We start from the raw sequence: 13,651 nt of genomic DNA on the forward strand, positions 1-13,651 counted from the left end.
TAGGGTATTTTTTGTTTTTCGCTGTGGAAGCCTGCCTCTTAGACGCTGCACTGAAGCCATTAACTCACTTCCCGTAAGCAGGCTTGGTAGAATTCAATTTGCTTTTTTAAAAATAATTTTGACAGCTATCAGTGCTTATTTCTTTAAGTGTTTATCCAATTTTTACCTATTTATTTTTTCACAGTTAAAGGATATTATGGAGGGAGGTGTCTGACAATAATTATTTAATGACACATGTTGAGATTAAGAAAGTTAAAGCTCCCTAAAAAGGTGCTCTGCTCTAGCTCTGCTAATGCCGGCATTATAACACCCTCTTAAGCACATTATGGTTGGACTCAAGTTTTCAAGCAGCATTTTTCTTACTTTGTCTACCTATCAACATCAATCATCACTGATGGAAATAGTGTGTGTGTGTGTGTGTGTTGAAGTCAGTGTTTACCAACATTTACTGCTAAAAATCCAATCCTTCCAAGCCTACTCACAAGGCAATGAACAGACAGGAACAATTTAGTTACTACCAACCTGGGAGAAATTTATACTACTGAACTAGAGGGAAAGTCTCCAATATTCCATTTCCAAGCCCCTCAACTGCCCAATCCACAAGCATGCTGAAGAAATTAAGCCAGTCCAAAGCAGACAAAACCAATTCCACTCGCATGCAACTACTACATTACAACAAGTGCCCCAAAGTGGGCAAATATCAGAGGGAAAGTCTGCAGAGAGCTGTGATGAGAGGAGATAACAAGACCAGCTACAAGAACCAGACAGATGAGCTGTGAAGAGACGAGTTCTTGGAGCAAAAACACACATTCCAAAATGGCATCTCAGAGAACGGGAAGTGCTGGCAGATCCCAAGTTCTTACATTGGTCCAGAGGCGGTGGCACACTACCCTTCACCCAGGGAGTATGATCGTCCACTATGTTGATGGTGAGATTAGGGTGCCAGTGTGAGATCACCTCCACAGGGCCAAAGTCTTCTGCTCTCTGCAACAAAAACACAGCCACATTTGGTACAGGGTGCTGGGCATTTCATTGCTCTAGCGATAGCAAGAGGGCGCCACATATATAAAAACAGCCAGTGCAGCTCATTAGATTTGGTCCTGGGGAAAGAGAACACAGATAAAGGCACTGGACTTCCATAATGCAGCTAGAGAGACCATCTGACAGGGATGTAAGGACCCGAGGGGTTTAGGACCATGAAGGAGACAAAGGGGAAGACAGTTTCACCCAGATCTTGGCCAAACGTGGGCAGATGTAGATAGATTAGAGGAGATAAACTTACTCCTGGAGGAATTCTGCATCATTGTGCAATTCAGAATTTCCTTTTCCCCCCCACAGAAATGAGCTGCAGTGCTAATAGCCACCACTAGGGGCCACTGGACTCTGCAGAGCCCAGCTCGCACATAGAAGGAGAGGAGGGCAGGAGAGGGAGCTAGAGAGTTTCGGGCAGCTGCAGTTCCCAGCATGCCCTGGGAAGGAGAGGGCAGCATGTAGGAAGCACTGTGCAAACCTGGGATGGAGCATCAGGCTGTTTGTCCCTCTGGATCCCTGGGTTTGGGGGGCCATGATTATGTAGTGTTATTTTGACAAATAAAATTTGTAGAATTTTAAAAGATTGTGTGCAGAATTTTTAGTTTTAAACTAGGAGATTTTTTTTACAATTTAAAACCCATAAGAACTCTGCTAGGTTTTAGGTAGCAAGGGTCTTCGTAATGCTAGTTACTAACCTTTCTAAAAGGCACCACTTTGACAGGGCAGCTCCAGCCCAAATTGAAAATTTCTGAACCAGGTCAGAGCATGTGTCTGGCAGCTCACTTCGTAGGCCTTTGGCTCCACGTCTCACTTCAGCCAATCAACCCCTTCAACTGTCCATCAGTTTTCCCCCTCCTATGGGCTTTTTGGGGGCTTGTGTTTTTGCCATCTTTGTTCTCCTCCAGCCAGGAGGGAGCGAGAGATTAACAGAAGTACATAAGAATGACCAGACTAGGACAGGCCAATGGTCCACAGCCCACTATCCTGTCTTTCGACAGCGATCGGCAGCAGAGGGAATGAACGAAACAGGGCAATTTACTGAGCAATCCATCCCAGCTTCTAGCAATCAGAAGTTTATGGACACCCAGAGCTTGGGATTGTCAGCACCAGCCAGTCACAGATAGGCAAACAAGGATTAGATCAGACCAGACCACAACCAGCAGGGTGGCCTCTAATAATGCTTTTCTGCATCTCATGAGGCTGTAAATCAGCAGCACCTGGGATCCAGTCTGGCACCCCGCAGCAAATAGCACTGGGTTGTCGTGGGCCCAGAGAACACTCAGAACAGGAAAGCACATGCCTTAAGGGTGAGAGCACCAGGTCTACCCTTTGCAATACAAGGGCAGGAGGAAGCCTTCTGTAGCTGGTTTCTACTTCTCTATCAGACTCAGATTTGTATCCATTTTCAACAGCAGGTTTAACTGGGCTCCCTTTCTGAGTTAACCCTTTAACAGAGTTCTGCCTGGGACCCTTCTTCTCCTCAGTCACAGACTGCTGTCACAGGACTAGAGAGCTGAGGCGAAAAGGGGAGATCCACAGGAGAGGCAGAAGGAGAAGTGATATAGCAGCAGCACACATATAGGAGCACGAAAAGGTAGTTGAAACAGAGTCAGAGTCCCCCAGTGCGATTGTCTGATAAAGGGGTGAAGGAAAACCTTGTATCAATACATCAGCGGGAGGACAAGGTAACGGTTCATTAAAGAGAAGGAGCAAAGTACCAGCCTGTGTAGGCAGGAGAATTCCACAGAAACATCTCCGCAGTACCAAGGATGGTGAACCAACAAACATCTAGGGAACGTTTTGGACTTATTCACTGCTGAGTCTAAGTTCTACTTCCCACTGTTTGGGAAAAGCTTTAACCCACAGCAAACAAAGGGATACACGGATGATAAAAAAAATCTGATTTCTTAATTTATCAATCCATTTGTAGCAAAGCAGCTATTCCCAGGGCAACGATACCTGGGATACAGGAAATTCTGCAGATGTCCAGGTTCTGCTAGGGAGTTAAGATGTACTTTGAAATGTCTTTACCATGTGCTTTACAAGTCAATTTGCTTCACGGCCTCTCTGGGAAATGCTGTAGGCCAGTGTAATCACTCCAACACCCCACCCCAGCAGAGATCCTGACCATTCATCCTATTCTCTCTCGAAGTGGAAGTTAGTACCTGACTGCAGCAAAGCCTAAACTTCTCTCCAAGCAAAGACGCACCTGGGTGTGGAAGCAGAGGTGAGAGAAAAGCCAGGGCCTTGATGAATGAGGAAAGCAGTTAGATACCTTTATCATTTCTGGATCTGCTTCTGTCTCCCCCGTCAGAAGATTCTTGGTTTTCTGGAACCGTCGACGTTTATATTTATTTATCACTAGAAGGAAAGAGACAGGCAGGCAGACGTGAGTAATGCTGAATTCTTCCATTTATCAGTAACACACTCTGCAGGAGGCAGCCGCCCAAAACAGATCCACTTCAAGCAGCATCTCCCTGCTTCTCCTGAGCTCATGATTTGGGACAAAGTGGACCACTGACCAGGTGAATGAAAAGCATCAGTTCTTAGCACTTCCTGAACATCCTTCGTTCAAACTGGACATCTCGTGACCCCCCCATGTAATAACCTTGTGACCGCCTGTGGGGTCACGACACCCAGTTTGAGAAAACCTGCTTTAGATGTATACAAATATTAAAAAAAACCCTATTCAAGGCTCACAGTAAATTAATATAAGAAAAGCATCCAATGGAGACAGAATAGCTTCTTAAGAACATAAGAATGGGCATACTGCATCAGACTAAAGTTCATCTAGCCCAGTATCCTGTCTTCCAACAGTGGCCAATGCCAGGAAATGAACAGAACAGAGAATCATCGAGTAATCCATCCCCTGTCATCTATTCTCAGCTTCTGGCAAACCGACGCTAGGAACACCATCCCTGCACATCGTGGCTAATAGCCATTTGAACCCTGTTATAGTCTTGGCCTTCACAACATCCTCCGGCAAAGAGTTCCACACACTGACTAGGTTGTGTGAAAAAAACACTTCCTTTTGTTTTAAACCTGCTGCCTATTAATTTCATTTGGTGACCCCTGGGTCTTGTGTTATAACACAGTAAATAACACTTCCTTATTTACTTTCTCCACACCAATCATGATTTTATAGACCTGAATCATATCCCCTTTAGTCGTCTCTTTTCCAAGCTGAAAAGTGCCAGTCTTATTAATCTCTCCTCATACGGAAATCCTCTGACTCCCTGTATTACACAGGACTTCACCTAGTTACTCCGGCATCGAGCCCAACGGTTTGTCTGGCTAAAGTATACCTTCCAGAAAGGCAGTCAGCTGGAGAATCTGCCCCTTCCCTTGGCAGTTTGCACCCATGGTTAATCACCTCACTGTTAAATGTGTGCCTTATTTCTAATAAAAGTGTTTGGCTTTATCTCAGTAGCAGCCTTGCATATTCCAAAAATGGTCTCTGCAAAAGCCACATTGGAGAGATTTCTATAAACCTCACTGAGATTATGCTCAGATGACATTCTACCTAGCTTCATGTTACATGACAAAAGACAGCCACATTCCCATCCTACGCAGCACAGCACACTCCCTTTCCAACACAAAATTGCACCCACTCACTTCTGATTCATAGCACATTGCTTTTCTGTAACCCTCTAGGATCATCCCAACTTCTTCACGACTTCTCAGAAATAAATTTCACTTACCATTCTCCAGAAACCAACTCCTAGGTCTGTTGATGCCCATCTGTTTGTTTGTTATATAAACACAAACGTGTCCCTTTCCAAAGGGCATTTATTCAAATTTGTATAATAAAAATAGAGACAGAATTTAAAGCCAGAAGGGACCAACGATCTCTAGTCAGACCGTAAAAGGCCCTTGAATTAATTCCAATCTTGATTTTAAAGAGAGAGTCAGTGATGGAGAATCCATGAAAACCTTGTGACTTTACTAAAAATAACTGGGGGGAGGGAGTGGGAGTGCGCAGAGGAATGACTGCTGGAGCTCCATGGGGGGGCACCCCTCCGCCACAGGGAGGCACAGAGCCCCCGCTCCAGCCCACAACCGTGTTGCATAGTCCTGGCTCCAGTCCTGGGATGCACAAACAAGGGAAAGTCAAGTACAAGTAGAGAGGTTCTTTTACCTCTGTATTTCCAACTGGTGTGACCACTGCTGGAACAGTGTGTCCAGTTCTGGTGTCCACAATTCAAGAAGGATATTGATAAATTGGAGAGAGGTCAGAAAAGAGCCACGAAAATGATTAAAGTATTAGAAAACCTGCCTTTTAGTGACAAACTCAAGGAGCTCACTATTCAGCTTAACAAAGAAAAGATTAAGGGATGACTGGATTACAGTACCTACCTGGGAAACAAATATTTGATAATGGGCTTTTCAGTCTAGCAGTCTAACATGATCAATATTTACTTGTTTGTCCAGCTGACAGGGCAAATTGTCCCAATATTTTGCACTCCAGTGCACAGGCGGAAGGGGCTCACGCCCCCAACTCAGCCCTGGCCCCCTTCCTGCCCCATTGGATCCCTCCCCAAATCCCTGCCCTGGCCCCGCCTCTTCCCCAAGCTCTCCACATTCCTCCTCCTCCTGCCTCCCTCCCAGGCTTGCATGAATCAGCTCTATAGCAGTGCAAGCGCTGGGAGGGAGGAGGGAGAAGCGGGATGGTCAGGGGAGGCGGAGGTGAGCTGGTGTGGTGGGGGGTGGGGAGCTGCCGGTGGGTGCTCAGCCCCCACCAGTTTTTCCTATGCTCCGGCGGCTTTTTTTTTTTTGCTCCGCCGTTGACCCCCACACAACCCCGTGTCCCGATATTTCATGTCTCTCATCTGGTCACCCTAATCCAATGCCTGGAAGTTGAAGTTAGAAAAATTCAGATTGGAAAGAAGGTATACATTTTTTAACGGTGAGGATAATTATCCATTGGAACAACTAACAAAGGGTCATGGTAGATTCTCCATCACTGGGAATTTTTAAATCAAGGTTGAAATTTTTTTAAAGTAAGATTTTCTACTTCAAAAGGAATAACGTTGGGAAAGTTCGCTGGCCTGTGCTGTACAGGACATAGCAGTAGTGGTCCTACTACAGACAAAAAGAAGGGGGCATGATCAAGTAAGTTTGAGAGCCACTGCTGTAGAATCACACCCTACTTCTGGCCTTAAACTCCATGACTGTCTGATTATATATATTTCCTATTACCCCCCACCCCTGCCTGATTTTTCACACTTGCTATCTGGTCACCCTAGCCAGAAGGGACCACCTGTATTCCCTGTAAGCTGCGCACTTGGGTGGCTGCACAGGAGAGATTCAAGCGCCGCTCAGCTGATTAGCAGAGTCCCCCAGCCAGCAGCATGTGTTCAGGTGCCCCTCCCCCAACGCTGATTTCCCCAGCAGCCATCTCTCACTCTCTCCCTGCCCCTCTCCCCATGTACCCCATCTCTGCAGAGCTGGGGAGGGGAGACAACAGGGCTCAGGACAGAGCAGGAGAACTTTCTGTGTGTCTTAAAGAGACAGTGCATGTTTTCCCCAGCAGCCAGCACACACACACACACACACACACACACACCCCTCCCAGCACATACTTGTATTATTGCTGCTGTTACTCCTTGGTACTTCCTGCAATGCACATATATCCTCTGTACTTTTATTCTTTCAAAAGGTGTTTTGACTGGTTTATACTTTTCATAATTTTTATTTCTCTTTAAATTTGATTCTTTGAGTAGTGAGTTCTAGAATGCCTAACCTGTCCTGGTGGAGTAATTATCCCGATGGTAACTTTTTAAAAATATATACAGATTATCTCTAGGTTTTTTGTTTCTACTGGTGGCGCACATCCGCACATACCTCGGTACACGTAACATTTATTCCGCACATGGCTAGAAAAAGTTAGAGGGAGCACTGGGGACCACCACCTCAGAGTCTGACCTCCTATATATCACAGGCCACCAACAGTACCCAGCAAACACAAAGTAAACTCAACAACCAACATTAGACCTAAGCATTACAGCTCACAGGAGACTAGGCTATTTCGTGCCACAGGCAGAGAACAGAAGGGACCAAGAGGCACCAGTGCCCAAGATCCCCACAATTGCAGGGAAATGATTATGTGAGATACACCCAGATAATCTTGGCAAGTGACCAGCACCCACCACTGCAGAGGAAGGCGAAAAACCCCAAGATCCCTGCCACGCTGACCTGGGGGAAAATTCCTTCCCAACCCCATGTATGGCAACCAGTTCAACCCTGAGCACGTGAGCAAAAACCAGCCAGCCCAGCACCTGAGAAAGAATGCTCAGTGCCACCTCAGAGCCCTGGCCCACCCCAGCCAATGTCCCATCTCCAGCCATGGCCGTCCCTGATGCTTCAGGAGAAGGAAATCAAACACCGTTGAACCCCACCACTCATGCCAGCATGAGCTGTCTTACTGCGTGATGTGTGAACCGTAGCAAGTCTTCTGTACAAGTTCTTCTGTTTGGGATCGGGATGGAAGCCACTCTTCGTAAAAAACACATGGACGTACATGGAGCCATTATGCTGCACGCTCTGAAATCACACACACCAACAGGACAGTTAGCTTCCTCATTCCCTGCACTGGAAAACAAGGAACGACATTGCCTAGGCTATGCAGAGCAGTAAGCAGCAAGAAGTGTTCTGCTCCTGTCAAGACACATTGCCTTCCTCTTCTGGATGCACTAATAGTATCCGTTATGCTCCAGTGAGTCCACTGGCCAATCCAAAGTGATACGGCTACTCCCTGTGCAATGAAAAGACTTAATACATAGAGCCTGTACGAGGGGAACATCATGACACTGGTTTTATAACTAGATTTACAGATCTCTACAATTCTAAACATAAAGCTTCATCACCACACGATCGTTGCTCTTTCCAGGCAAGTGCCACACCCCCCTACTCCAGTCTGCTATTTGTTTATATGACTACAGTGCCAAGGCGCCCCAGTCATGGACTAGGACCCTGTTGCGCAAGGTGCGGTACAAACCTGAAACAAAAAACAGCCTTGCCCATAAATTAGCTCTGTGCATAATACATATGAACGGTGGGAATGGCTGCTCTTGGAATGCTATTTGTCTAATCATGAATGGCTAAAGGAGGTTTCCCATGCACTGTCCGGTCATAAGAAAGGCCGGAGCCCACTCTTAACCATACACAGGCTGCAAAGTATTAAAGCTTTTGGGGTTACTCAAGAGATGAACCGGTGATGGATGAATAGGACTGTTTTGTATTACAGTAACACCAGGGGGCCTGAGGGAGATGAAGCCCCATTGTGTGGGAGCCGTTCAGACACGGATGGTTTGAAAAACGTGCAGCTTAATAGCAGACAAGACCAAGTGGGCATAAGAAAAAGAACGTGGGTGAGAAGTTGAGAACAGTGATGGGATCATGTGGCCCCATCACCTCAATGGCTCCACTTGCAACCTGGCCCCCACCACATCTTATCTTTGGCTTTACCCACAGCCCAACCCAGCCCACTCAGCGGCTCCAAGTAACTCTGTTTTGTTTTTAAATGTTTATAAGATTAAAAACTAAAAGACAACCAAGCCAGGCCTTGGTAATCCCCAAGGGCCGTCTGTCTGCCACTGCAGCGGTCAGTGTCCTGCAGCAGCAGATTTTTAGGAGGAGTTTGGAGAAAGGTTGGGTAGTGGCTATACAGACCAATTTAGAGACGATGATCCATGCCTACTTACGGCCCAGAAGCAAGCACTAAGGGAGCTTCAGGCAAGCAGCCTATTGAGGCAGACACTGCAGGAGTGGCAGAGGACCACTTGCTAGCAAACAGTAACAGCTCGGAGGAGGGCCCTGAAGAGTGATAGCCATGCAGCTGAAGTCTGACACAAGGCGAAAGGGGGAGCTAGCGGACCAAACAGAAGAGGGAGAGTAATATCTCAGCACTATCTCAGCAGTGGCATTTTGAACAGGCCAGAGGTAGCAAGGAGCCAGAGTCAGGATGGGACATGAGGGGCCTGGGTGAGAGTTTTAGTCATATGGGCAGAGAGAGATGGCTGGGTTCGAATAAAAGATGATCATAGAATCATAGACTATCAGGGTTGGAAGGGACCTCAGGAGGTCATCTAGTCCAACCTCCTGCTCAAAGCAGGACCAATTCCCAACTAAATCATCCGAGCCAGGGCTTTGTCAATCCTGACCTTAAAAACCACCTCCCTAGGTAATGTTCTAGACTTCATTATTACTGGCAGAGCAGTAGCTCGCCACCACCCAAAGACAGCACCCATTTGCAAACAAGGAAATGGGGCTGGTTTTGCAAGCTGACCAATGCCTTGTGCAGGTACACCTCAGCATGTGACTCCTGCTCTGGAACACAAGGACAGAAAGGATATTGCAGGCAGGGGAGTTTATTGCTGGCCAAATCAGGAGAGCGAAACTCAGGCTTGCAATACAATGCCAGCTACACCTTACTTATGGAAAGATCAGTCACTCTGTAAGATCCCTGAAGGCTGCAGAGGGAAAGCCTGCAATGCCTTAGCCTAAGCATTTCATCTGAGGCTTTAAAAGGAGGAGGACAGAGCAAAAAAGGGGAGAAAACAACTCATCTCCAAGTCAGTGCTCCATTCTATGGCCCATTATCCAGCGTCAGGAGAAAAACCACCTAGGAAGAGAGAAATCACAGTTATGTACTAACCTCAGGAATGTCTAACTCTGCATAGCGTTCATAGCACCCATCTGCATTCTCACCACTGGTCCAGTCACCATAGACAAGGTCCCGTTGCTCCCAAAACAGTGCTGAGGTGACATTAAAATCTGTAAAGTGCTCATGCTCTGAGATATACACGTGAAGATCCTGCAGGGAGAAGAGAGGAGGGTTGCTTCTGGCAGGCAGTTCAGCGTGATGGTGACATCAAAATAGTGCAGGGAGGGTGGGTGAAAGGGGATACTCCCAGAAGCAGATAGCCACCCCGGATGGAACTCCAACTAAAATGCTGTTTTACTTACCTGGGAAGTGCGGTTCTGCTCTGACAAGTGGCCTCTTTTGACTCAGCAGATGGCTCACAAGACAACAGAGTTCGCACTGCTGGCTAACGTAAGTTGCTCCTGCTTTTGACTCCTGTTAACCATGCAGAGGCAGCACAGGAATGAGAGGGGAACCGGGAGTCTGTTGTGGCTCATGTGTCATCAGGATCTTTAGCTGTATGGCAGGACTTGGCAGTTGGCCTCTGTCATAGCAATGTGATCCATGCAGGGCAACACGGTTGCAAAAGTTTACATGACTCTACAATCTTTATTGCTGAGCCAGAAAGACCCCAGCTTGACTCTCAGATCCCACGATGGGTTTGCAAGGAAAACAGCTCTATATCTGTAAGCTGAGCAGGTTAGCTATGCGATCACTAAGGGCTTGTCTACATGGGAAAGTTATACCAGTATAAGCTAAGGTCTGAATATAAACAGCTACAGTTATACCAGTATAACTCCCTGTGCAGACACAGTCATATTCCCATAGAACAGGGCCTTTTTTTTTTTTTTTGTGTTGCTTGGGAAGAGGTTTAAACTAAACTGAAAAAAACACTCTTATTCTGGAATAAGAGTGTCTGCACAGGGAGTTACACGGGTATAGTTATACTGATTTAATTATATCTGTACAACTGCAAACACTTTCCTAAGTAGACAAGCCTTAAGGGCTTTTACATAAAGCACTTCAGTGTAGACGCTACCTTCACTGACGGGAGGGATTCTCCCATCGGTGTACGTAATCCACCTCCCCCAAGAGGTGGTATCAGGCTAGAATTCTTCCATCAACCTGGCGCTGTCTACACTGGGGTTAGGCTACGTCTACACAGCGCACCTTACAATGGCACAGTTGTGCTGCTGCAGCCGCGCCGTTGTCAGATGCGCTGTGTGGCAGTTCTTTATCACCGTGAGAGTGCTCTCCCGGTGACAAAATAAACCACCCCCAACGAGGGGCAGCAGCTTCATCATCGGGAGTAGCGCTGTCCACACCAGCTCTTTTTGTTGTTAAAACTTTTGTTCTTTCGGGGTGTTTTTTCACAGCCCGAACAGCAAAAGTTTTAGCAACGAGAGTGCCAGTGTAGACACAGCCTCATGTCGGTATAGCTATGCCTCTCAGGGTGTGGATTTTTCACATCCCCAAGAGACATAGCCACACCGATGTAAAATTCTAGTGTAGACCAGGCCTAAGATAGAGAACATGGAATAAGTTCTGTGATGTGACAAATCCATCTATGCTCTGAGGCCACAGTGCCACGCAGAAGAACTGCTGCAAATCTACGTGCTTATGACACTGTCCAACAACAGACTTCAAAACGCGAGAGCCAACCTACAGCAGGAAATACACTAGTGTTATCAGGTCCCTTTTAAAGTTAAGAAAATGGAGACAATGAATGAGCACTTTGCTTCAGCTGCACCGTGGAGCAGAGGGTTAGGGGCAGGGCACCACATATTCAATGTCAAACTGGGACAACCCCCATGGCAAACACCTCCCTCCAGGCAGAAGGGAACAGAGACAGCTTCACTGGCTCATCTTCCTGGGTCTCAGCTGCTGCACCATTCTCCAGACAGCCCTGGTCACCACCTGCACTTCCAGCTTTCCTGTTGCCAACTAGCCCCCAACTCTTGCACCTGATCCCTACAGCTTGGTCCCACGGAGCAGTGCAGGGAACACATGCTGGAATCCAACCAGCTCTCCACTTGTGGGGAATGCTGCAGAGCAAAAGGTGGGTGCAGACAGGATCCAACAGAGCAGGGAGACAGGACAAAACATCAGCACTCAGGTCACAGCAAAACAACTCCGCAACCTCTTGGAAACATGCTAAGTTTGCAGGTGCAGAACCGTGGCGTCCATAGGGTCCTGAGTGAGTGGGGATTCACACCTGAGAGCTATTTTGTGGTCTCTCTGCAGCCCTGCACTGGCATCACAGCAGCAGTTTCTGCTTGTCTCAGTTTTAAGGTTATACAACTAGAAACATACATTTTTAAAAGAAATGAGAGCTGAGATTCTGAGCCCAATTCTGCAGCGAGAGGCAAAATCTCGGGGCCATGGTTAGAGGCACAGGCCTGGGAGACAAAAGACTGCAGCTTGACACTGGTCTGCCACAAGTTTCCCACGTGACTTTTGACAAGTCCTCTTGGTGCTTTGGTTACCCGGTGTGAAAATGGGGGAGGAGGGGGATGATGTGTGGGCAGGACGTGAGTGCAGCTGCACAAAACCGAGGTGACATGCATGGTCAGTCAGCGGAAGAGAACGGTGAACCTGCAGCGTCCCAGCCCCACAGCAGAGCCTGTTGGCACGGACCCATTTGGGAAGTTCCGATCCGTGACAACCACGGAGCTGACAGGGAGCAAAGTCAGCTGGGCGAATGCTTTACAAACTTTGCTGGACATGCTCAGCATGTGATGTCCAAACCCAGTGTACTCTGGAAAGAGGCAAGACACCGCTCCCCAGCAAGGGCTAGCCCAGCTTTCAAACCGCCACTACTTCAGCTCCAGGGCTGCTCGAATAAAGGCCACGGGAATCTGGCAGTGGCAGGTTAGGGCTCATTTCCCAGAATTCTATTTTCACTTCCCTTCTCCTCAAGCTGCTCAAACTTCAGAGCTCGAGCCCCCAAGTCTCCTAACCAGCACCTGGCTGATTTGCTGGGGGAAGAATGTTTCCCTACCACATCCTTCTCTGCGTCCCACCATGGATGGGAATTGGAAAGAACTCTTCCAGATTCCTATCCCTTAATGGAAGGAAGTTATTTCGGGGCTCAAAACCACTAGCCAGGAAACCATGGTTTGGGGACCAGGGTGTCCCTTGCACACTCAGGACAAGATTTCCCCACTGGCTCCCATTTTTCCTCCCTTTAAACCTCTCACTCATTTCCCTCATCCCCACTTGTTCTCACTCTTCCCCACCTGTCTCTTCTCATTCCCACTTTACTCCTGGGGGAATTCTGCGCCACTGCACATGTGCAGAATTCATGTCCCACAAGGACTTGAATTCCCTTTGCTTTCTGACGGGGAAGCAAAGGGAATCCACAAGAGCGGTCATGCAACCCTCCCCTGCAGTACGTTTTGGGTACCCGGGACAGCCAGCAGAGGACAGGACTGGGGAAGACCCAGCTGGTGGCTCCTACCCTGTGCTGGGCTCAGCTGCTAGTCTCGGCTGGGCTGAGGAGGATGGGACCTCCTCTTCCCCGCACAGCCTCCAGGACTGGGTCAGACCCACCCCCAGATTTCTTCCCAGTCTTCAAGAAGCTCTGCAAACACCTCCCCAACACCCTTTTTGCACCCACTGCTCGTCAGCTGCGGGGAGAGGGATCACCCAACCCCATTGCATCCAGACTCCCTCATACCCAGACCCTCCCTCCGAGCCTCACCCCCCTACACACCTAGATCCCCACTCCACTGAGCCCCACTCCCCCAGCATCTGGACCACCCACTGAACCCCTTACACCCAGACCCCCCTGCTGAGCTCTATTCCACACACCCCCAGACTCCTCACCCTCACTGAGCTCCAACTACCTTCACCTGGACCCCCCTGCAGAGTCCCATTATCCTTGCACCAAGATCTCCCACTGAGCTGCCCGCACCCAGACTGCCCCTCTCAACCTGCACCACGATCCCCCCATGCTAAGCCCCTCCACGCTTG

At 48.0% G+C, this 13,651-nt stretch overlaps 1 protein-coding gene across 2 annotated transcripts in view; it reads right to left on the reverse strand.

Annotated features, from left to right (window-relative positions):
• CLPTM1 (CLPTM1 regulator of GABA type A receptor forward trafficking) overlaps nt 1–13,651 on the reverse strand; it is a 39,917-nt gene that overhangs the window by 11,371 nt on the left and 14,895 nt on the right. For both annotated transcript variants that reach the window (XM_044988440.1, XM_044988441.1), the window contains exons 4-7: nt 9,689–9,847; nt 7,458–7,575; nt 3,308–3,393; nt 864–984 (exon numbers count right to left, since the gene is read on the reverse strand). In XM_044988440.1, coding sequence (XP_044844375.1) covers nt 864–984; nt 3,308–3,393; nt 7,458–7,575; nt 9,689–9,847 — 484 coding nt within the window. The remainder of the gene's footprint in view (nt 1–863; nt 985–3,307; nt 3,394–7,457; nt 7,576–9,688; nt 9,848–13,651) is intronic.

Source organism: Mauremys mutica, chromosome 15 (genome assembly GCF_020497125.1).
Source record: "Mauremys mutica isolate MM-2020 ecotype Southern chromosome 15, ASM2049712v1, whole genome shotgun sequence".
In the NCBI taxonomy this organism is placed as follows: Eukaryota; Metazoa; Chordata; order Testudines; family Geoemydidae; genus Mauremys; species Mauremys mutica.